This window comes from Macaca mulatta, chromosome 2 (assembly GCF_049350105.2).
Source record: "Macaca mulatta isolate MMU2019108-1 chromosome 2, T2T-MMU8v2.0, whole genome shotgun sequence".
In the NCBI taxonomy this organism is placed as follows: Eukaryota; Metazoa; Chordata; class Mammalia; order Primates; family Cercopithecidae; genus Macaca; species Macaca mulatta.
The window spans coordinates 159,007,616-159,031,018 of record NC_133407.1 but is presented as its reverse complement, the minus strand read 5'-3'; the positions used below and the strand labels follow the sequence as shown (position 1 = coordinate 159,031,018).

At 40.3% G+C, this 23,403-nt stretch overlaps 1 protein-coding gene across 3 annotated transcripts; it reads left to right on the top strand.

Moving 5' to 3' along the window:
- Positions 1–8,211: 8,211 nt before the first annotated feature.
- On the top strand, positions 8,212–22,874 carry UMPS (uridine monophosphate synthetase). 3 transcript variants are annotated; one of them, XR_013413423.1, is made up of 6 exons: positions 8,212–8,389; positions 13,325–13,478; positions 15,780–16,451; positions 18,230–18,405; positions 20,661–21,048; positions 21,384–21,889. XR_013413423.1 is itself a non-coding variant. In NM_001261598.1 (6 exon segments), coding segments are annotated over 6 exon segments (1,443 nt in total). In that variant the 5' UTR covers positions 8,212–8,233; the 3' UTR covers positions 22,620–22,874.
- Positions 22,875–23,403: the final 529 nt, after the last annotated feature.

The following is a 23,403-nucleotide window of genomic DNA, read 5'->3' as shown; positions in this document are numbered from 1 at the left end:
GGCAGGATAATCGCTTGAAACCGGAAGGCGGAGGTTGCCGTGAGCCAAAATTGCGCCACTGCACTCTAGCCTGGGCAATAAGAGCAAAACTCCGTCTCAAAAAAAAAAAAAAAAGAGAGAGGAAAGCCTGGCCCATAGTGTTTGTCAAACTGTAGGCTCTGAGGATACCCAATATCCATAAATTCCAGCTTGGCAAGTTCTGTTCTGTCCACTGTGGATGACCTGAATCAAGATCCCCCTGTTGAGCCATTCTGAGTTTTTATAACAAGTTGAGTTTCTTCTTGAGAAGGCCAGGGCCCAGGACAATGGTGAACAGACCACGGCAGGTGGGAGGCAAGGATGGTATTGTTGAAATTATGTTATGGGGGCAGTTGACAGAATGTTAGACCTCAAGCTTTCGTATCAGCTTTTACAACAGAGTTGGGAGGATCCAGATCCAGATGTGGGGTTACATGGAATTCCCCCAAGTACACATATTTGGGAAGTGAGAAGACAGGAAAAGAGGGACCTGGGAAAAGTAGGATGATTTTGTTAACTGGAGCCAAGGTACAATCGTTAGACCAGAATGAACTTAATAGAGGCCCCAAGAGAAAGGGGGTATATTTTATATAGTTTGATAATGGAGGGAAACTAACAGGGAGGCTCCCTGTCTGCAAAGCTCCTGGTCTCTCCCAACAGAGATAAGAGAGTAGTCTTGGTTCAAGAGTTCTCCATAGCAAGTTGGAAATAACAAGGAATCCCAGACGATGAGCCTGGGGAATGTACTTTAAGTTGTTCTGAGGGCAACTGTGGTTAGGGAAGAAGGATCAGGGGCCACTCTTGTTCCTGTTTTGGTGGAGAGATTTATTACTTGGTAGTAAAGAAGAGAGGAGAGAGGAGAAAATAGTCCACTTCTATCATAATGATGGTAGTTCACAGTGGGAGTGAACTTTTAGCTGAAATAGGAAAAACAAACAATGGTCAAGGTCACAAGTTTCTTGCTTGGCTTATATTCATTGCATAGGGTTTTGAGCTTTTTGTTTTGTTTTGTAAGGGTGGGATAAAGGATGAAAAGATCAGGGACAACCCATAATAATTTTTAAGAAGTATTAATATGATGATTTCCTACATCTTTACATTTGTTTCCAATTAAATAGATATATATCCACTTATAGCTGAATGTAGTAAAATTTTTAAGAAAAAAATGGTAATGTTGGAGATATCCTTCAGGTCTCTCTCAGCCATAAACAGTGTAAGGGGGAGTAGAGGAAGCAGAGGAGAAAGCTAGCTTCCCTGCTTTGTGGTCCACAAAGCCTTTATAAATAGTAGTGCCTTTCAGAGGGGAGGATGGGAGATAAAGAAGTTCGTTGCATTTAGATTTACTGATATTGCAGCATTTTTTCTTTACTTTAAAATATCTTGTAAATGAAAACATCTGAATATAGGGGTGGGACCAGGAATGTTTGAGTTTCAATCTCAGCTATTCCTGATTCATCTTTTCTTACAGAAAGTCTTTGTTTTTTCTTCCCCAAATGTCCCCATTGGTAAAATGGGAGCTGGGGGATGGGGAAGGAGGGAGGACATTAATCTTACAGGAATGTTGAGAAATAACCTTGGTTGGGACATCTATAAAACACTTTGATTTTTTTTAAAGTGCTACACACTGCCAGTGCTAAGAATTTTATTGATAGTAACTTTGAACATTCCAGGTTTTCAATATTCACGTCTTTAGATACCATTTATAAACTCATGAGATTAAATTCTGTAAATTGCTTTCAGTTAGAAGTATCAGGTGCTCTTCGTCTAAATGTTATTTGGTCTTAGCCTATAATTTCGATCATTTAAGAGCTTGTCTACCGAAAAGGGTTCAGAGAGCTGATGAAGTCTTATGTCCATAAGCCGTTTTCTCCAGTATTTCTTATGGCAGATGCAAAGAGTAAAAAGGCCTCGAAAGCAACTGCTACCTTCCTTCTCAAGCTTTACGCGCTGGAAAAATGGACAGAGAAGAACCCAACAACCACTTTCTTAGCTTGGGAGGGCAGAAGTGAGAAGAAAATATCTTCTCATATCACAATTTATTTTTCACAGTCTCACAGGAATCTAAGAGGCAAATTAAATGCACAGGCAAATTAAATGCATAGAAATGAATTGGACTGTTCATTTTTGGAGAACAAACCTTGAATCTTTTTTTTTTTTCTTTTTTTAGGTGGTTAGGTCTTTCAGGAGTTGCATATTTGCTATCCCATAACCTCCATGATTAGAGCCCACGAGTCAGGCGTTACTTTTTTCTTGCCTCTGTGGAAGAGCATGGCAATTTAGATTTGTGAGAATACGAGGGAGCAAATATGATATAAACTAAATTTTGCATTAACTAAAACTTTGTCCCATGCATTTAATAGAGGAGGAAATAATTTGGTACGTAAGAGGTCTTCGTAGTAGGGCAAAGTTCAAACTCACCATGTCCTTATTCAGTGTGGTCAACAAATTGTGCTGGATGAGTTTTGAGGAATGTAGACCTTCTTCCTTTCTCTCCTGGGTCGCACCTCTACGGAGTCTGGGTTAGACAAACGCAATATGTGACCTTTCAGTGAATTTATTTATGAAACTGCACCTTGATTTTTCTTCACTATTTAAAGCCTAGGGATGATTTGAGGATGAATGATTAAACCCAGGGTGGGCTTCGAGACGATAGAGCTCACACACGCTCCATCAAGAAAAGGAAAGCTACTATGTTAATGTTTATTTTCTAAAAATAGTAAGGCTCTCAGTTGTTTCATTAATTCTAAAGGGTTAAAAAGGGCTGAAATTTGTTTATAGCACTAAATGTTTTTAGTAGGAAATTTACTCACATAAAAAATTTATGCAGCAGTAGTAGAACACAGATTATCGTAAGAACATATTTTCTATGAAAGACATTTCTTCCTCATTTTCAATAAATATAAAGAAGTTAGAGGAGAGGAAAAGCAATCACTCAAAGACAGCTTTTAATCTTTGAGGGACATTATGATAAGCCTGAAATTAATATGCACAGGCTATTGCATTTTTCTGTGAGAAATGTGCCCCTTTGCTGTGAGATTCTAAAATGTGTTCAGATTTAGTTTTTATTCAAATGATCAAGATAACGGATTAGTTAGATAACTGCTATTTCAGATGGTGGGGTTAGCTGAGAAAAGGGAGCATGGTAGAAGAAATGCAAATAATGATTATTGGAATGCCAACCCCTGAGGCTTAGTTTAACCAAGCTAATTTGTGGGCCCAGGGATGGCCAGCATAGGAGTTTCCATCAATACCTGACTTCCATCAAGAACTGAATCCATGTTCTGGAGTATTACAGAGACTGTTACTATGACCTCAAAGACTGTGGCTACGAATCTGAAGTTAACAAAACATACATCTTCTCTTACTAACTTAAGCCATATCCGTCATCACTCTGTTTGATTTTTCTGACCCTGGTGCTTTTACTTCTGTTTCTGCCAAACTTCAGCCTACTCTATGGGGAAGGTGAGTAAAACTATTAGTTAGAACAAATATGAAGACTGTGAAAAAAACTAAACATACTCTTCAGAATGAGATCCTGTTCAGAGAACAGTAGTGATCAAAGTGCAAACTGTTGGAAAATACGGATATATGTACATCTGTACATGTATATAGTGTATAATATGTATGTATATGTTATTGCTCATATGCAGAAATCTATCCATTTGCAGACAGCCCAGGTGGGTCAGTTTTTCTATTGGAAAACCATTTAGGGCCATTCAAAACCATTAGGGCTAATTTGTGGAGATGAATTCTACTCATTCTGGAATTAATTTGCTGTTTTTTGACATCCACAAAGCCAAACTAACAAAGTGTGAAACATAAAGGGGCCATCATTTAGGTTATTCTATCTGGACTTATAACTATCTTTATATTTGAACTATTAATAGTCAATTTGCAAACCATATTGGCATCTCTTGGTTTTGAGTGACCCCGGCCCCCCCAAGTCTTTTGCAAATTTGGAGTGGGCTTCACTGGCCATTCAGACAAAGGGCCTTATTCATAAGTGGACAGGTTTCCCCATAGGGATCATCACACATATACATATAAGTACATACTTCCATCAGGCTTGTAACAATTGGTTTAAAATCACTCCACAGTATTGATAAATAGCTCTATATTTTCAAGGTGCAGAAGAATTCCACAGCCTTAATTATTTCAGTGTCTTGCTGGTCTGCCTTAAGTGTATCTTCTGGGTTTTTGGTTGTTTTATTATTTTTAAATTTTTCTGCTGTTGTTCATTTTGTATGCACACAATGTCGTTTTGTAAAGGTAGGTTGTAAATATTTTATTTGTAAGTCAAAATCACTCATGTGTAATGTTGTAAAGTGATGACCTGCTGTCTTGTTACTGCTACAGTAAATGTTATAAGTTATGGATGAAACTTCAAAATGTACATCTCACATGTTATGCATTCCTATAAATATACTATACTAAAGATACTATATGGTCGTCTCTTTTTTCCTAATTAAACCTTTGTTCAAAGAAAAGAGTAATTTTTTTTTCTTTCTCCAAATATACAAAAGACTTTGAAAAGGTAAAAATATCACATGATTATTACAACACTTTAGGCCCAGGATTTTAGAAAGAAAGCAACAATTTTGTGCCTTAGAGTATTCTAAAGCATTTACCCAAAAACGCCAAGGAAACCTCAGGGCCAGGTGCGGTGGCTAGCACCTGTAAATCCCAACACTTTGAAAGGCCGAAGTGGAAGGATCTCTTGAGCCCAGGAGTTCGACACCAGCCTGGACAAAATAAGGAGACACCCACCTCCCCTCAATCCCTGCATATTAAAAAAATTGTTTTAAAAAAATTAACTGAGTGTGTTGGTGCATGCCCGTGGTCCCATCTACTTGGGAGGCTGAGGTGGAAGGATCATCTGAACCCGGGAGGTAGAAGCTACAATGATCTGTGATTATGCTACCTCTCTCTAGCCTGGGCAACAAAGTGAGACCCTATCTCAAAAAAAAAAAAAAAAAAAAAAAGCCTCGGGTGGTTGTTAATTTCATGCTGGTATTTCAGGTGATAATGTCAGAATGTTTGGAAGGTATTTTGGTCTGGATTTCACAAGTTTATACATTCTGGTGTGGACTCCAGCAATCTGGGTTAGCCTATGCAGATATGATCAGGCTTTGAAAGTTTAAACGTGCCACCCAAGTGCAAATGAAGCTGATTCATGGTATACTGTCAATTAGCCAGAGTGTTAAAGTGTTTTAATTAGCTTACTTTGCCAAGAAAAACAAAAAAAAGTTTTAACATTTGTCTTCTATTTTCATCAAGATGCTATTGCATTTATTTGTAATGAGAAACACTTGTCAAAAGCATGGGCTCTTCACATTGGCTCATCAGCACAATCTCCTCAGAAAATATAGATAATAAAGAATATTAGAAATGAAGTCAGAATCAGGTTTATGAATTAAAATCATAAGCCCCTTATGGGCTTTTTTTTTTTTTTAGATCTAGAATTTGTATGTATTTTAGCACCTATATATGAAGCCCATTTGTAATTAATTTTTCATTTAATCCCAACAAATTCTTATGAAGTAACTTATTTTACTTGGATTAGAGACAACTGAGTCACAGAATCTAGGTGGTTGTTCAAGGTCACTGAGACATTCACTGGAAGATAACTTTTTTTTTTTGAGACAGGGTCTCACTCTGTCACTCAGGCTGGAGTGCAGTGGCATGATCACAGCTCACTGTAGCCTCAACCTCCCAGGCTCAAGTGATCCTCCTGCCTCAGCCTCCCCAGTAGGTGGGACCACAAGTGTGTGCCATGATGTCTGGCTAATTTGTTTTATTTTTTGAAAAGACAGAGTCTTGCCATGTTGCCCAGGCTGATCTCAAACTCCTGGGCTTCCCGTCTCTGCCTCCCAAAGTGCTGGGATTGCAGACATGAGTCACTGACCTGGCCCTAGAAGATAACTTAAAATAAATGTATATGTATGTGTTTCAGTGTATCTGAGTCTGTGTAGCGTAGGTCAAACAATAATAAATAATTAAATAACAGTACCTCAGCCTGTATTTTTTTGAGGGGGAGTGGTTGAGAGGAATCACCAACATAGTTAAGGAATATTAGCAAAAGCCTTAATACAAATGATAATCAGAACCCCACAAGCTCAGTCTAAAATAGATATCAGAGTAGAATATAGAAGGGATTCAGCGAGCAATATAGAGCTAGGTCCATGAAAATGCTCTAGATTGAACTATTGCCTGAAGTTTTACATTCATGGAAACTCTTTAGGATACATATCTAAAACAGTAAGACTAAATATTGGTTAAAGTCAAGATTCTTTACCCAGCCTAAGTAAATGAAATGGAGAACACAAAATGAATTGGTACAATCTATTTCCTCCTCTGTTTTTGTTTGTTTCTTTGTTGTTGTTGTTGTTGAGATGGAGTCTCACTGTGTTGCCCAGGCTGGAGTGCAGTGGCATGATCTCGGCTTACTGCAACCCCAGGTTTAAGCAATTCTCCTGCCTCAGCCTCCCAAGTAGCTGGGACTACAGGCACGTGCTACTATGTCTGACTAATTTTTGTATTTTTTGGTAGAGACGGGGTTTCACCATGTTGACCGGGCTGGTCTCAAACTCCCGACCTCAGGTGATCCACTTTCCTTGGCCTCCCAAAGTACTGGGATTACAGGCATGAGCCACCACGCTCAGCCCCACCAACTTTTTATCAAGTGTTTTTTAGTGAACTATCTCATTGAATCTTAATAGTGATCTTTGGAGAAAGTTAATATATTATCTTCATTCTATTTTTTAGAAAATTGAGACTCATAACTCAAAATGCATTGCCAAAGATCACTCAGCCAGTAAGTAGAATGGGACTAAAATCCAAATGTTTTGGTTTGAAACTTCATGTTCTTTGTAGTGCACAATACTGCCATGCCTTATCTGTTCCTCTTTTTTAAAAAAGTATTTGTTATAGTTGACACATGATAATTATACACATTTATTGGGTACATAGTGCTATTTCAATACACACAATGTACAGTGATCAAATCAGAGTAATTCATATATTCCTCACCTTAAATATTTTTCATTTCTTTGTGTTGGGAACATTCAAACTCCCTCTTCTAGCTATTTGAAAATAAATAGTAAATTATTATTGACTGCAGTGACCCTACAGTGCTATAGAACACTAGGACTTATCCCTCCTATCTAGCTGTAATTTGTATCCTTTAACCACCCCCTATCCTTCCCAGCCTCTAGTAATTACTATTCTACTCTCTACCTCCATGAGATGAACTTTTTTAGCTTCTGCATATAAGTGAGAACATTTGCTATTTATCTTTCTGTTCCTGGCTTGTTTCACATAACACAATGTCCTTCAGGTTCGTCCACCTTGCCGCAAATGACAAGGTTTCATTCTTTATGTGAATTTAAGGGTTATTTTCCTTAAGCTAGAAGAAAGTATTGCCTTATATACACAATGGAGAAGAGATGTATTTGTAAAGATTATTTCTTAGATTATTTCTCTAAGAGATTTATTTGTAAAGACCAAATATGTTTGGATTTTCAGATTGTCTAGCAATATTATCCTCCTGGATAACCCTGATACCAATCAATTCACCATCTTCTAACTCTCCTCCCTCCCTCCCTAACCTTTTCTACACCTGTTACCTAAGCATTTGAGATACGCCAAAGGAAATAAAAAAGTACTTCTTCAGGAAGCAGAGTACAGACAAAAGAGGTAATGAATACTGTAATGATCTAAGTGCTGTCACGTACTAGATGCTATGAAGTTAATAAAAGAATTGAGTAAAGGTCCCTGTCTTTGAGAACTTATATTCTATTTGGAGAAACATGGGGGGAAAATCGTGGCTAATAACTAGCAAATATAACATGCTAGGCCAAGCAGTAGAGATAATTAAGAGAACTAGTCAAGAAGGCATTGGCTGTTAAAAAATGGACAGGATTTATGAAAACTCTCATGAAAGCCTGGACTTCATGATCCTACAGTCAATCTAGCTGTTCTGTGCTTTGAACCCCGGTGACCCCATCCAGAAGAAACCAGGAGAAGCACAAACTGGCGCCAGATTCGCTACCACCTGCCCGACCCTTGAGCCCGGGGAAACCCAGAGGTGGGTGCAGCAAGCTCTGGAAGCTGCAGACGAGGCAGGCGGAAGAGGCGGGGCTTCGCGGGCTACGTCATCGGGGCGCCAGAGGCCCGCTGCGCCTGGGAGTTTGAAGCAAACAGGCAGCGCGCGACAATGGCGGCAGCTGGTGGAGCTTTGGGGCCATTGGTGACGGGTCTGTACGACGTGCAGGCTTTCAAGTTTGGGGACTTCGTGCTGAAGAGCGGACTCTCCTCCCCCATCTACATCGATCTGCGGGGCATCGTGTCTCGACCGCGTCTTCTGAGTCAGGTGCTAGCCCAGGAAGGGGAAGGACAGGGCTAGGTGGCGGGAAAGAGGACCAGGAAATGGAAGAGGGTGACAGGAGTTGGGCCGTGAGTGAGAGCAAAAGAGCCAAGCAGGCAGTCCAGCCCTACTCTTGGTCTGGGGAGTAAGCATGAGAAGCACAGAGGCCAGGGGTTGTTGGACTCTTTGAGAGTCGTCTGTTCTTTCACCCACAGGCTTAGACACGTGTTTTGCAAAAGTCGGGAAACCCAGTTTGGAACCCTGTCTGGCACTGAAGCACACTTGAATGAATTCTGTGTATTTAACTCTAAGAAGATTAGACTTGAGGCCGGGCGTGGTGCCTCATGACTGTAATACCAGCATTTTGGGAGGCCTAAGTGGGCGGATCAACTGAGCCCCAGGAGTTCGAGACCAGCCTGGGCCCCAGGAGTTCGAGACCCCGTCTCTACAAAAAATTAGCTGGGTGTGGTGGCGCACGCCTGGGACGCTGAGGTGGGAGGATCACCTGAGCCTGGGAGGTCAAGGCTGCAGTGAGCTGTCTTTGTGCCACTGCACTCAAGCCTGGGTGACAGTGAGACCCTGCCTCAAAAAACAAACAAACAGACCGGGAAAACGTGAGGGGGCAGATAATTCAGTAGCTGGGAAAATACTTGTGAGAAAAGAAAAATAGAACAACCTGAACCCTGTGATGTATACAAAATTTATCAGCGCCTAGAGAGACTTCAGCCATGCTCCCCCATGCAGCCCTGGGGACAATTATTTATTTATTTTTTAGAGGGGGTCTCTCTTATGTCACCACGGCTGGAGTGCAGCTCTGTGATCGTAGCTCACTGCAGCCAGGAACTCCTGGGCTTAAGAGATGTTCCTGCCTCCAGTGAGCACAGGGGCTCATGCCTGTAGTCCTAATTCTTTGGGAGGCTGAGGGGGTGGATCACTTAAGGTCTGGAGTTTGAGACCAGCCTGGCCGACCTGGTGAAACTCCGCCTCTACTGATAATGCAAAAATTAGCCGGGTGTGGTGGTGCACACCTGCAATCCCAGCTACTCAGGAGGCTGAGGCAGGAGAATCAGGAGGTTGCAGTTAGCGGAGATTGAGCCACTGCACTCCAGCCTGGGCAACAGAGGGAGACTGTCTCAAAAAAAAAAAAAAAAAAAAAAAAAAGAGATCCTGTTACCTCAACCTCTGAGTAACTAGAACTAAAGGCGTGTGCCATCATGCCCACCAAATTTTTTAAATTTTTTTTTGTAGAGAGGAGGTCTCACCATACTGCCCAGGCTCGTCTCGAACTCCTGGCCTCAAAAGATCCTCCCGCCTTGGCGGCCTCCCAAGTAGCTGGGACTACAAATGCCTGGTGCCACCACTGGGCTACCTCATGTTATTTCAATGCAAATTCTTGGTGAACATAGGAACTGCCCCTTTTGCTTTAAAAATCCACTTGTAACTACTGTATAATCAGGGCAACTTAAGTTTGTGCTTCGGGTTGCACTCCTCGAACTTGGCACACATTTGTGTTCTACTTGTATTAATTTTGCCTCAGCCTCTTCCTTTTAGGTCCTTTTAGGCTGTTTGGAAAGGGGAGTTGAATTTTGCACTGTGCGACCAGAAGCAATAATTAAGACCAGAAGGTGGACATATTGGGAAAGCAGGTTTTTAGTCAATATAAGGAAAAGTTTTGTACAAATTAGAGGTTTCTAATACAGTGCTTCTAAACTTTGAGTATATATGAATTACCTGGGAATTTTGTTAAAATACAGAATCCAGTTCTGTAGCTCTTGAGACTGGACCTGGGGTTGTGCATTTCTAACAAGGTTCCAGCTGAAACTGCAGACCACACTGAGTAGAGGCCGTAAATATGTTTTCCAACAGAGTTTGCTACTAGCCACTAGTTACTATTGAGCATTATGAATTTTTAAGTTTAAATAGTCATGTATGACCAGTGGCTGTCATATTGGACTGCTCAGATAGAGGACATTTCCATCATTGCAGAAAGTTCTATCTAGAAGACATGTGAGTTTCCTCAGCCCACTTAAGGGTTTATGTTCACTAGGGACCACTTTGTGTGGTTATTGTAAAAAGTATTAAGGTAGGTTGGACTATTAAGGTTGTGGTACTTTGGACTATTAACTTCTCATCATCCAGAATCTTGATATGGTGTATCTCAGCAGTGTGGAGAATTACTACGGATTTTCTAGGGAAAAATTGATTTATTTTAATAAGCCAGCTGATAAATGACAGAAAAAGTTTTTTGATAACTAGATCATGGTGTGTGTGTGTGTATTTTGGTGATTAATTGGTGAGAAGTTCAAAACATGGAGAGACTTGGGTATAACAAAACTCCTTTTCACATCTTATTTATGCGAATAGAATTTCTCAGTATTTACACCCCAAAAAGCAATATAATTTATGCTAAACTCTAACCTCCCTTAATAAGTGATATTTGACTATAGTACTATATATACATTAGTGTACATAAAGTAATTGGAGAGGAAAGGTAGCATTAACTCACTAAAAATGCATTTTCCAGGTCTGTTTTTATCCCTCTGTCAAAATTTGCAAAACATGTTTTAATTAATCATATGCTTGTAATAATTTAATAAGAATTCTCTTCTTTAAAAAGTACAATTTCCATTTTCTTTTCCTCAAGAGAATAATTTCTCTTCAGTCCTTAAGGATTCAGCTGCTTACATGGGCTTTGTTGTGGGTCGAAGCAGCACCCACAGGTTTAAATCAGGGTTGGGTATTTGGTCCTTGTGGGATTCACAAGATGGATTACTGCTGACTACTTTGCTGTGAATGGCACAACTCACACAGTAATGTAGCTTCGTATACAGTTTGGGAAGAACATAGGAGGCAAAGATGCTCCCTGCAGAAATGTCCCTCACTGCTGCGGCCTCTACTGTGTTCTGCATGATGGGCTTCTTAATAGTCTTTTCCTTGGGCATGTATCAGACATAGTATGTGCAACTACTGGCCACAGCCCTTTTTGGCACGATCATTGTTCCTTTCTTTTCTTTGTCATCTTGGAAGTAAGGACCTGAGAGAACTACAGAAGAATTCTTGACACCTAGAGACTTAAGGTCATGGGAAATTTTTTTAAATTACCATTTTAAATTTCAGTTTACATACATATAGACAAGTATGACAGAGGGATCAGTAAAAGCTTTTCTAGTATAATCATATATTGCTTTAGAATAAAATTCTCTGGACACAGTAGAGTGAAACTTTGAGTTGAAAAAAGATGTAAAAAATTTTAAACTTTTCATAGTCAGGAATTTCATGTTTTTTGTTTTTTTTTTTTAAATGGAGATGGTGGGTATCCAGTCACTGTAGCATTTGTATTCCAAGTTTATTCCTTAAGAAGAGTGGTAAAACAGTTCTGAGATAATATGTTAATATTTTTAGTACTAGAAATTACATTCTTTGCAACTTAAAATAGTCATAGATTGTGGGGAAAAGAAAGAGAGATCAGACTGTTACTATGTCTATATAGAAAGAAGTAGACATAAGAGACTCCATTTTGTTCTGTATCTGAGATGCTGTTAATCTGTGACCCTACCCCCAACCTTGTCCTTGCAAGAGACATGTGCTGTGGTGACTCAAGGTTTAACAGATTTTGGGCTGTGCAGGGTGTGCTTTGTTAAACAAGTGCCTGAAGGCAGTATGCTTGTGAAAAGTCATCACCATTCTCTTAATCTCAAGTACCCAGGGACACATACACTGCCAAAGGTCACAGGGACCTCTGCCTAGGAAAGCTAGGTATTTCCAAGGTTTCTACCCATGTGATAGTCTGAAATGTGGCCTCGTGGGAAGGGAAAGACTTGATCGTCTCTCAGCCTGGCACCCGTGAAGGGTCTTTGCTAAGGAGGACTAGTGTAAGAGGAAAGAAGGCCTCTTGGCAGTTGAGATAGAGAAAAGCATCTGTCTCCTGCCCGTCCCTGGGCAATGGAACATTTACTGAGAAAGGAGAAAACCGCCTGAAGGTGGGACGTGCTAGCAGCAATGCTGCTCTTTATGCACTAAACAGGTTTATGGAGATGTTTGCATATGCATATCAAGGCACAGCACTTTTCCTTAAACTCATTCATGTCACAGAGATCTTTATTCACATGTCTTACTGCTGACCTTCTCCCTAAGATGATCCTATTATCCTGCCACTTTCCTTTTTCTAAGATGGTAAAGATAATGATCAATAAATACTGAGGGAACTCAGAGACAGGTGCGTGGGTCCTCTGTATGCTGAGCACCGGTCCCCTGGGCCCACTGTTTCTTTCTCTATACTTTGTCTCTGTGTCTCATTTCTTTTCTCAAGTCTCTCGTTCCACCTAACAAGAAACGCCCACAGGTGTGAAGGGGGAGGCCACCCCTTCAATAGATTTTGTTTTTTTTACTCTTTAGAAGTACTGGAGTAAACCTATGATCTAGTTCACAAAGCAACTCAGTGATTGTTTGCTTTTCTTTTTTAAAAATGAGGTGGTCTTGGGTGGGAATATGTATTCTAACATTAAAAAGTGATGATTTATGTGGAAAAGGAGATTATAAAATAGCAATTCGCTAATAGTCTGTATTTACGAAACTTCCTAATTGAAGGCTTCTTTCAGGAAATATAACTAAAAGATGATAGGTTTAGATACTCAGCGTAATGGGTTACTGAGGGAAACCAGGAGTCAGGGGACCATCCTTAGTCTTTGGTAACATCTCAGGTTGCCTTCAGAACAGATTCTGAGTCTGGCTGAATAGATTCATTCTTGTGTTTTTAGATTTATGTTTATGTACTGGGTTTATGGAGAGGGTAATAAAAAGGCATTTTTTTTTTTTCTCCATTCAGGTTTGAGACTTACCCCCACTAGTTTATTACTGTCTTTACTGTTATGTTGTTACATGTTTATACACTATTTAAAATAGTTACAATAAAACGTTGTTTATGTGTTCATTTTCTTACAGGTTGCAGATGTTTTATTCCAAACTGCCCAAAATGCAGGGATCAGTTTTGACACCGTGTGTGGAGTGCCTTATACAGCTTTGCCATTGGCTACAGTTATCTGTTCAACCAATCAAATTCCAATGCTTATTAGAAGGAAAGAAACAAAGGAGTATGGTAAAATAAAAGTAACATAAAGCATTAAGTTAATTAATCTGTAACATATTGTTAGAATTTTTCAGCTTCTGTGCACTAATGTTTTACCAGAGTCATCTTGAGTCCCTTAAGTTATTACTGCTTGTGGAATTTGTAATTGTTACTATAAGTCACCTTCCTTTTTTTAGACTAGGGGTGAAATGCTTTGCATTGATTAGGAAATGAAAAGTGCTTTTTTTGGTACTGTATCTATGAAACCCCAACATTTTTTTTTTTTTACCAGCCCTTCTCTCATCAGCAAAATGTTGTAACAGCACTTACTTTCCCAGTATGTTTGTATTTAAACTTCATGAAAAGTAATCCATGGATAAAATTACTCTCATAAAGTAGCATAAACACCTCAGAGAGATATTCGTGTGGGTTCATGGCAATAGATTATCAGGTGACTTGCTTTAAAACCTGAAAATTTGTCCAGGCACCATGGCTCACACTTGTAATCCCAGCACTTTTGGAGGCCGAGGTGGGCGGATCACCTTGAGGTCAGGAGTTTGAGACCAGCCTGACCAACATGGTTAAACTCCGTCTCTACTAAAAATACAAAAATGAGCTGGGTGTGGTGGTGTGCACCTATAGTCCTAGCTACTGGGGAGGCTGGGGCAGGAGACGTGCTTGAACCCAGGAGGTGGAGGTTGCAATGAGCTGAGATTGTGCCACTGCACTCCAGCCTGGGCGACAAAGTGAGACCCTATTTCAAACAAAAAAAAAAAACCCTGAAAATTGGCCAGGCACAGTGGCCAATTGTAATCCTAGCACTTTGGGAGGCCAAGGCAGAGGATAGCTTGAGCCCAGGAGTTCGAGACCAGCTTTGGCAACATAGTGAGACTTTGTCTCTACAAAAATAAAAAAAGAATACACAATTAGCTGAGTGTCGCAGTTACGTGGGAGGCTGAGGCAGGAGGATGGCTTGAGCCCAGGAGCTGAAGGTTGCAGTGAGCTATGATTGTGCCACTGCACTGCACCCTGAGTGACAGAGCAAAGCTATCAATAAAACCTGAAAAGCAATCTTAATGATAGTAAGGAATTAATGGGCTTTTTTGTTTATGTTGGTGTATTAGTGTTTTGTTACTTTTTTTAAAACAAATCCTTCTGCAGATGTGTTCTAAAAATTTTTATGATAAAAAAAGAAACATTAGTTGAGTTTTTGCTCTGTAAGGGCAGTGTTAGTTTTTCTGTTTTTTGTTTTTTGTTTGAGACAATGTCTCATTCTGCTGCCCAGGCTGGTCTTGAACTCCTGGTCTCAAGCCATCCTCCTGCCTCATCCTCCCAAAGTGCTGGGATTACAGGTATGAACCACTGCACCCAGCTGAGATTTTCTGAGCTAAAAAAAAAAAAAATCTATATGAATCCCTACCCATAAGAAAACTCTTATTTCTGTTTTCTTATTTTATGTTTTAAAAAATGTTGCTGGAATGAAATTATGCATTTTTAAATATACTATAAATACTTGCAGTCTTGTGTTCTCGCTTAAGCTGATTCAGTTAAACTTGCCAATTGTTCAAGAGACAGAAAGGATTTGATGAGTCTGTGAAGTCCACAGCCCAAGTTACTTACATTTTGTAGATTATCTGAAAATAGTCTGTAGTGGAATTTAGGGTAGAGAAGTATATATTTAATCACGTTGCATTATATAATTCTTTAGATTGTAGTAATGGGTCTAAATGATTGCTGAATATTTTTCCTTCTGAATTTGTATCTTCAAAAAGCCAATTATTTGGCTGATCTTGAATAGTGAATTTATAATACTTTGATGGAAAAAGGAATTATTTCATTGATGATATTGGATTATTCTGTTTCATAACTTTCCTTGATCTCGGTGATCTTGCTGTAAGAAACTCTGTATTTAGGCTGGACGTGGTAGCTCACACTTATAATCCTAGCACTTTGGGAGGCTCAGGCGGGAGGATCACTTGAGCTCAGGAGTTTAAGACCAGCCTGGGCAACATCATCTCTGTGATAAAACAAATTAAAAAAAAAACAAAAAAACACCTGTATTTGAAAATTTGATCATAAAACACATTAAGCCATGTTTATAATGTAAAATAATTTACTTGAATTACTATAAATATACTGTATGTATAACTGGCAAGTTTGGTATACAGAGTTGGCTTTATACATAAATATACTGTATGTGCAACTAGCAAGTTTGGTATACAGAGTTGGTATACACATATACTGTATGTATAACTGGCAAGTTTTGTGTATATATATACACATATACCTACATATTTAAATTTGGAATCAGCGAAATTTTTTCTTTTCTAGGAACTAAGCGTCTTGTAGAAGGAACTGTTAATCCAGGAGAAACCTGTTTAATCATTGAAGATGTTGTCACCAGTGGATCTAGTGTTTTGGAAACTGTTGAGGTTCTTCAGAAGGAGGGCTTGAAGGTTACTGATGCCATAGTGCTGTTGGACAGAGAGCAGGGAGGCAAGGACAAGTTGCAGGCGCACGGGATCCGCCTCCACTCAGTGTGTACGTTGTCCAAAATGCTGGAGATTCTCGAGCAGCAGAAAAAAATTGATGCTGAGACAGTTGGGAGAGTGAAGAGATTTATTCAGGAGAATGTCTTTGTGGCAGCGAATCATAATGGTTCTGCCCTTTCTATAAAGGAAGCACCCAGAGAACTCAGCTTCGGTGCACGTGCAGAGCTGCCCAGGATCCACCCAGTTGCATCGAAGCTTCTCAGGCTTATGCAAAAGAAGGAGACCAATCTATGTCTATCTGCTGATGTTTCAGAGGCCAGAGAGCTGTTGCAGCTAGCAGATGCTTTAGGACCCAGTATCTGCATGCTCAAGACTCATGTAGATATTTTGAATGATTTTACTCTGGATGTGATGAAGGAGTTGATAACTCTGGCAAAATGCCATGAGTTCTTGATATTTGAAGACCGGAAGTTTGCAGATATAGGAAACACAGTGAAAAAGCAGTATGAAGGTAAGTGTATTATTCAGGAATCTGCAAGAATCAGAAATCCAGCTTAAATTGAAGAGAAAAAGGAAATGCTCATGTCATTGAAAGTCCATTCATAGAGCAGGCTGTCAAGCGTGGTTGGATCCAGGAGCTCAAGTGATATCTTCATGACTTGCTTTCTCTCCATCTCTCAGCTCTGCTTCTCTGTTGACTTCTTTCTCAGGTAGGCATACTCTACATGCTCACCGTAAACCAATCGCTCTAGCTTGGGATATAGAATACCTTCATTAACTAGCCTGGACAATCTGCTCTGCAACTGTAAGGCTGTGAACTCTGACCTTCTTGAAATAAGAACCAGGCAGGGATAATTTCCTTAAATAAAATGGGTGTGCTAGTCCCAAAAGAAGGGTATGTGTCTGGTCTAGCAAATTCGACAGATGTCCTTAGCAGAATATGATGTTTTGAATGAAAATTCCACATAAAGGAAACAATGAAAAAGAAATATAAAATAGTAAGATTTATTTGTAGCAGAAAAAGTTCTATTGATAAACATTATTTAAAGATTTTAATTTTATCAAGTAGGGACTTAAAGTAGTGCATGTGTTGGTTGAGAAAAATGCTTAGTTCTGCTGCCTATTCTATGCAAATTTCTGTCTACATTTTTACAACTGTGTGATCAGACTGTATATTTAATGCATTTTTCAGTTAACCTTGTAACAGATATTTGGTTGTGTTAGGTAACATTTTTTGTAGGTATCTTTGAGGTAACTTTTCTTTAATGTATGCATATTCATAAGCTATTTGTTTAAAACAGATTTGTCTTTAAGTGACTTCTTCATGTGCTTAAGATGTCCTGCCCTCATCACATTGTCCAGCTTACTTTAGCTAATTGACTGATGTAAGAGTTTTATACAAACTTTCTTTAGCTCTGCATAGAGTTTTTTCGAAAATCAGGCTTCTTACTGTCCGCTTTTAAAAGGAATATAGTTGCCTATTGAAATTAGATAGCTAAGGAGATCTAAGGAACTTATAGAAATATTGAGCAATAGTAAAGCTACTGAGAGACCCCTGCAGAGTGAAAACTTGTCATCTTCAAGAAGAATTTTATTTTTATTATTATTATTTTTTTAGACAGGGTCTTGCTCTCTCACCCAGGCTGGAGTGCAGTGGTGCAATCTTGGCTCACTGCAACCTCCACCTCCTGGGCTCAAGTGATCCTCCCACCTCAGCCTCCCAAGTAGCTGGGACCACAGGCACATGCCACCACACCTGGCTAATTTTTTGTATTTTTGGTAGAGATGGAGTTTTGCCATGTTGCCCAGGCTGGTCTTGAACTCCTAAACTCAAGCAATCTGCCCACCTCAGCCTCCCAAAGTACTGGGATTACAAGCATGAGCCACCATGCCCAGCTTCAAGAGGAATTTTTAAATGTTGTTATCCTTGACATCAATAAATGTTTGTCTTCACTGGAGTCCCTTTCTAACAGCATGAGTTTTATTTGTGGTCACGAGCTTCAGCCTGTAAGGAAAAACAGTCCTGTTAGCGTTCCTGATGAGCCAAGCACAGAACCTTGAAAGTTTTTTTCTCGTTGTGATCTCTTACCCAGCTACTTACCTAAATAACAGATACAGTTTTCACAGATGGAACCATGGGTCTGCTGATAATCACTAAAGTTCCTGAAGAGTTTGGTTCTCTCATTAACATGTTACTGCGAGATTATTTCATATTCCAGTTGGTTGGACAAGAGGTTAGAGGTTTTTGTTTGAAAATCGGCAAATATCTTTTTTTCCCCTTCTTCTTAGGAGGTATCTTTAAAATAGCTTCCTGGGCAGATCTGGTAAATGCTCACGTGGTGCCAGGCTCAGGAGTTGTGAAAGGCTTGCAAGAAGTGGGCCTGCCTTTGCATCGGGGGTGCCTCCTTATTGCAGAAATGAGCTCCAGCGGCTCCCTGGCCACTGGGAACTACACTAGAGCAGCGGTAAGTTTTGGGGGGACTGGGTGAGAGGAGGCAGGGGCTGCTATGCTGCATGCTATAGGGCAAGAAGATATCTCCTAATCTGGCATCTCTGGAACCTCTGCCAAAAAAAATCCAGCTCTTGTTAGTGTGACAGTATATTAATAGTAGTTGGATAGAATTCCTTGATAGTTAATAGCATTTTATATCATGTAGTGGACACTTCAGGAATTTGAATTATACTCCAGGAGAAACTTTGAGACCCAGATAGTTAGTCAAACAAACACTTACTAAATCTACCAAGACTTTAAGACCATTGTCTTTTTCATCTTACCATGAATTGAGAGAAGATGAGAAGAGCTTCCCAGACACGCAGTGTCTCAGAATCTCCCAAGTCCTACAGAGATGCACGTTCCCATGACAGCAGCCCATATGCAGTGGCTTTCTCTTATTGTCAGATATTTTAGAATATTATATTACTTTTAAAAAGTTGTCATCGGGGGTTGGGCACAGTTGCTCATACCTGTAATCCTAGCAGTTTGGGAGGCCAAGGCGGGAGGATTGCTTGAGGCCAGGAGTTTGAGACCAGCTGGACGTCATAGTGAGATCTCCTCTCTACAAAAAAATGAAAAAGAAAATTAACCAGGCATGGTGATACATGTCTATAGTCCCAGCTACTTGGGAGGCTGAGGTGGGAGGATCACTTGAGCTTAAAGATCAAGGCTGCAGGAAGCCATGATCATGCCACTGCACCTCAGCCTGGGCAAGAGTAAGAGCCTATCAAAAAAAATAAAAAGCCCCAAGAAAATCCCCATGATTTTTCCCCCCATGTGAAGAATCTAGAAGTAAAGGATTTCTATTTTTTCATATTATTTCAAAGACTATCTGGAGACAACTCATATGGCCCTACAGTCACGTTTTAACCCTATCCCTGAATTGACTATAAATGTCTGATTTCCCAAGTCTCATAAGCACGGTCAGTTTTAATATTTGGCATTCTGGGAGTCTGGGTCTGGCTCAAGGACAAGACATGACTTGTTTGTTGGCAGTAGTACTTGGTGGCAAGAATGTATCAATGTGTCTCAGGTCTCGAAGTACCGAAGCTAGAGTGCAGTGGTGGTACCCAGTCAGCTCTCTGGGAAGTATCAAATAAGAAGGGAAGTACAGAGTCATGTCTCTGGGAGGGGAAAGTACCAAATCAGAAAGCCAGGCAGACCTTCTAAAGATACTTTTATGAATGTGAGATAATAGTATAGAAAATGGGGAGACCAGTTGATGTTACAGAAGAGGGAAAGTGGTAGAGGTAAGATTTCTTTTTTTTTTTTTTTTTTTTTTTTTTTTTTGAGACAGAGTCTCGCTCTGTCGCCCAGGCTGGAGTGCAGTGGCTGGATCTCAGCTCACTGCAAGCTCCGCCTCCCGGGTTCACGCCATTCTCCTGCCTCAGCCTCCGGAGTAGCTGGGACTACAGGCGTCCGCCACCGCGCCCGGCTAATTTTTTGTGTTTTTTTAGTAGAGACGGGGTTTCACTGTGTTAGCCAGGATGGTCTCGATCTCCTGACCTCGTGATCCGCCCGTCTCCGCCTCCCAAAGTGCTGGGATTACAGGCTTGAGCCACCGCGCCCGGCCTGAGGTAAGATTTCTTTAGCTCTTGAAAGCATAGCTGTTCTTTATATGACAGCTGCCTTTGAATATGGAGTACCCCGTCTGTAGATAGTCAGTAAGCCTTGAATGTGGTTTCATACCATTATAATATGTTTTAGAGTACTCACCTTAAATCCTTTTTGGAACTAGGTGGGTCACCAAGCATTATTAGAAATAAGAAATTCTACAGCATCTTGATTTTAGATGCACATAGTATAGGATTTCTGTTTGAAGTATGATTTATTGCAGGAAGGGAAGGGAAAGGAAAGGTCATCTCAGAGTCTTAATGAATCAAATGTGTTTTATTATGGTTTCTATTTAAGATGACCTGTTCAGATATAGTAACTTTATATATATGGAATGAGAAAAGGCATCTATAATACAGCAAGGTTTCTAACTAGATAATAGAGCATAAGCCGGACATGTTGACTCACACCTGTAACCCCAGCACTTTGTTAGGCCAAGGTTGGAGGATCCCTCGAGCCCAGGAGTTCAAGACCAGCCAGGGCAATATGGGGAGACCCCATGTCTTCTTCTTTTTTTTTTTTTTTGTAAGTTTTAAAAAAATAGAGCGTATTTTTACTTTTATTCTGTGTGATTAACTGTTTTCTTGTAATGTTCTGTTACATTCCATTTAGGTTAGAATGGCTGAGGAGCACTCTGAATTTGTTGTTGGTTTTATTTCTGGCTCCCGAGTAAGCATGAAACCAGAATTTCTTCACTTGACTCCAGGAGTTCAGTTGGAAGCAGGAGGTAAATCTGGTCACTGGTCATGGCTCTTCCAAAAATGCTTCTTTACCCATGGCAGGCAAAATAAAACTTTGCATGTTGTTAAACACTTGCTTAAGAGAAGCCTTCTTAGTCTAGAACAATAATGAATGAGGCCTTTGGTAACTATGTATCTTTGGACAAGTCAGTTTACTTCTTTTAGTCTGATTGTCTGTAAAATGGGGAGGATAACAGTATTGACCTCATAAGGTAATCAAGAGGCTTTAATGAGGTAACATGTAGAATATTTAACACAATGTCTTTTTTTTTTTTTTTTTTTTTTTTTTTTTTTTGAGACAGAGTCTCGCTCTGCCGCCCAGGCTGGAGTGCAGTGGCGTGATCTCGGCTCACTGCAAGCTCCGCCTCCCGGGTTCACGCCATTCTCCTGCCTCAGCCTCCCGAGTAGTTGGGACTACAGGCGCCCGCCACGTCGCCCGGCTAGTTTTTTGTATTTTTTTTAGTAGAGACGGGGTTTCACCGTGTTAGCCAGGATGGTCTCGATCTCCTGACCTCGTGATCCGCCCGTCTCGGCCTCCCAAAGTGCTGGGATTACAGGCTTGAGCCACCGCGCCCGGCCTAACACAATGTCTTAGCACAGAGTAAACACTCTGTACTTGTAAGCCCTTATTCATAAGCCCTTATAATTCTTTGACTAGATACTATAGTTAGGGTCAAGGCTTTTAAGAATACTTAAAGTGTCTTGAATTTGGAAGATAATAAGCCATTTAACAGAATGCTTCTGGAACAGCAGAATTTAATAAAACAAAAAAGCAAAATCTAAGGATTAGGGTTTATGGATAGTCTGTGTGAGCACTTGATGAGGTTGTGATAGAAAGGTTCTTGTATATGGTAGTGGTCAGGTTAGACTTGCTCAGCAGTGCCTTGTGGTGATGCCGAGATGTATGCTAAAATTTTCTTCAATTGTGAGGCCAATCTTTATTGTATTTTTTTGATATTGAACCTTTCTTGGTAATATATGAGTTTTACTTTTTTTAAAATATATATTGTTAAGCTTACAGATCTAAAATTTGACATTGAGAAAGTGTATATTTAGGGCAACTTGAATCTATGCTTCTGGAAAAAAAATACATGAAAAAAATAATGATAAAATAAATAAGGCTGGGTGCAGTAGCTCACGCTCATAATCCCAGCACTCTGTGAGGTCGAAGTGGGCAGATCACCTGAGGTCAGGAGTTCAAGACCAGCTTGGCCGACATAGCGAAACCCTGTCTCTACTCAAAATACAAAAATTAGCCAGGCATGGTGGTGCACGCTTGTAATCCCAGCTACTCGGGAGACTGAGGCAGGAGAATTGCTTGAATCCAGGAGGTGGAGGTGGCAGTGAGCCAAGATTGTGCCATTGCACTCTAGCCTGGGTGACAGAGCAAGACTCTGTCTCAAAAAAATAAATAAAATAAATAAATAAAAATAAACTTTACCATTGAAAAGAACTGGTGAGCAGCTTTCTCCGTTTGATGTCTCTGGCCTACCCAGTGAGTCTCTTCAGCTCCTGTTTTTACCCGGTTGCTATACAAAAGGGGAACGAAAGTAGGGGCACATTTTTATTGAAAGCTGGTTAGATACTTTTTCTGAGAAGTCATGTGACAGGTTTTCTGATTTTTGTATTATGTGAAACTATAGTTTTTGTGTTTCTTGCAGGAGATAATCTTGGCCAACAGTACAATAGCCCACAAGAAGTTATTGGCAAACGAGGTTCCGATATCATCATTGTAGGCCGCGGCATAATCTCAGCAGCGGATCGTCTGGAAGCAGCGGAGATGTACAGAAAAGCTGCTTGGGAAGCGTATTTGAGTAGACTTGGTGTTTGAATGCTTCAGATACATTTTTGTGAAGACACTGAAGATGTGACAGTCCCCCTGAAAGTCACTAGCTGGAAATAATCCAATTATTCCTGCTTAGATTCTTCCACAGGGCCTGTGTAAGAATAGGTTCTGGAGTTATCATGGACTTTAGGAAATATTGAGTAATTTGTAATCACTGCATTGATACTATAATAAGTTCATTCTCAAGCTTGCTTTTTTTGAGACTGGTGTTTGTTAGACAGCCACAGTCCTGTCTGGGTTAGGGCCTTCCACATTTGAGGACCCTTCCTATCTCTGCATGGGACTAGACCGCGTTGTTATTCTTTTATTTAATTTGAGACGGGATCTCGCTCCATTTCCCAGGATGGAGTGGAGTGGTGAGATCACCGCTCATTGCAGCCTTGACCTCCCAGGTGATCCTCCCCGCTCAGCTTCCAGAGTAGCTGGTACTATAGGCATGCACCACCACGTCCAGCTAAACTTCTTTATTATTTGTAGAGATGAGGTCTTGCTATGTTACCCAGGCTGGTGTCAACTCGGGGGCTCAAGCAATCCTCCTGCCTCAGTCTCAAAGTGCTGGGATTACAGGTGTGAGCCACTGTGCCCAGCCTAATTGCAGTAAGACAAAAATTCTAGAGCACTGATAGGCTAAAGTCAGCACAACTTTTCTTGTGTCCTGTATTCTCTGTCTAATGTGTTGCCCAAATAATATCTAATTGTTAGCCATTCTCCTCCATCTCCAGCCTAAAAGTGACAATCCAGGTATCCACATGGGCTGGTTCCCAGAACT

Coding starts and splice junctions, on each gene's coding strand:
- UMPS (XM_077990901.1), top strand. CDS start 8,234: ATGGCGGCAGCTGGTGGAGCTTTGGGGCCATTGGTGACGGGTCTGTAC. Junction 8,390..13,324: donor GACCGCGTCTTCTGAGTCAG/GTGCTAGCCCAG, acceptor ATTTTCTTACAG/GTTGCAGATGTTTTATTCCA. Junction 13,479..15,779: donor GAAAGAAACAAAGGAGTATG/GTAAAATAAAAG, acceptor TTTCTTTTCTAG/GAACTAAGCGTCTTGTAGAA.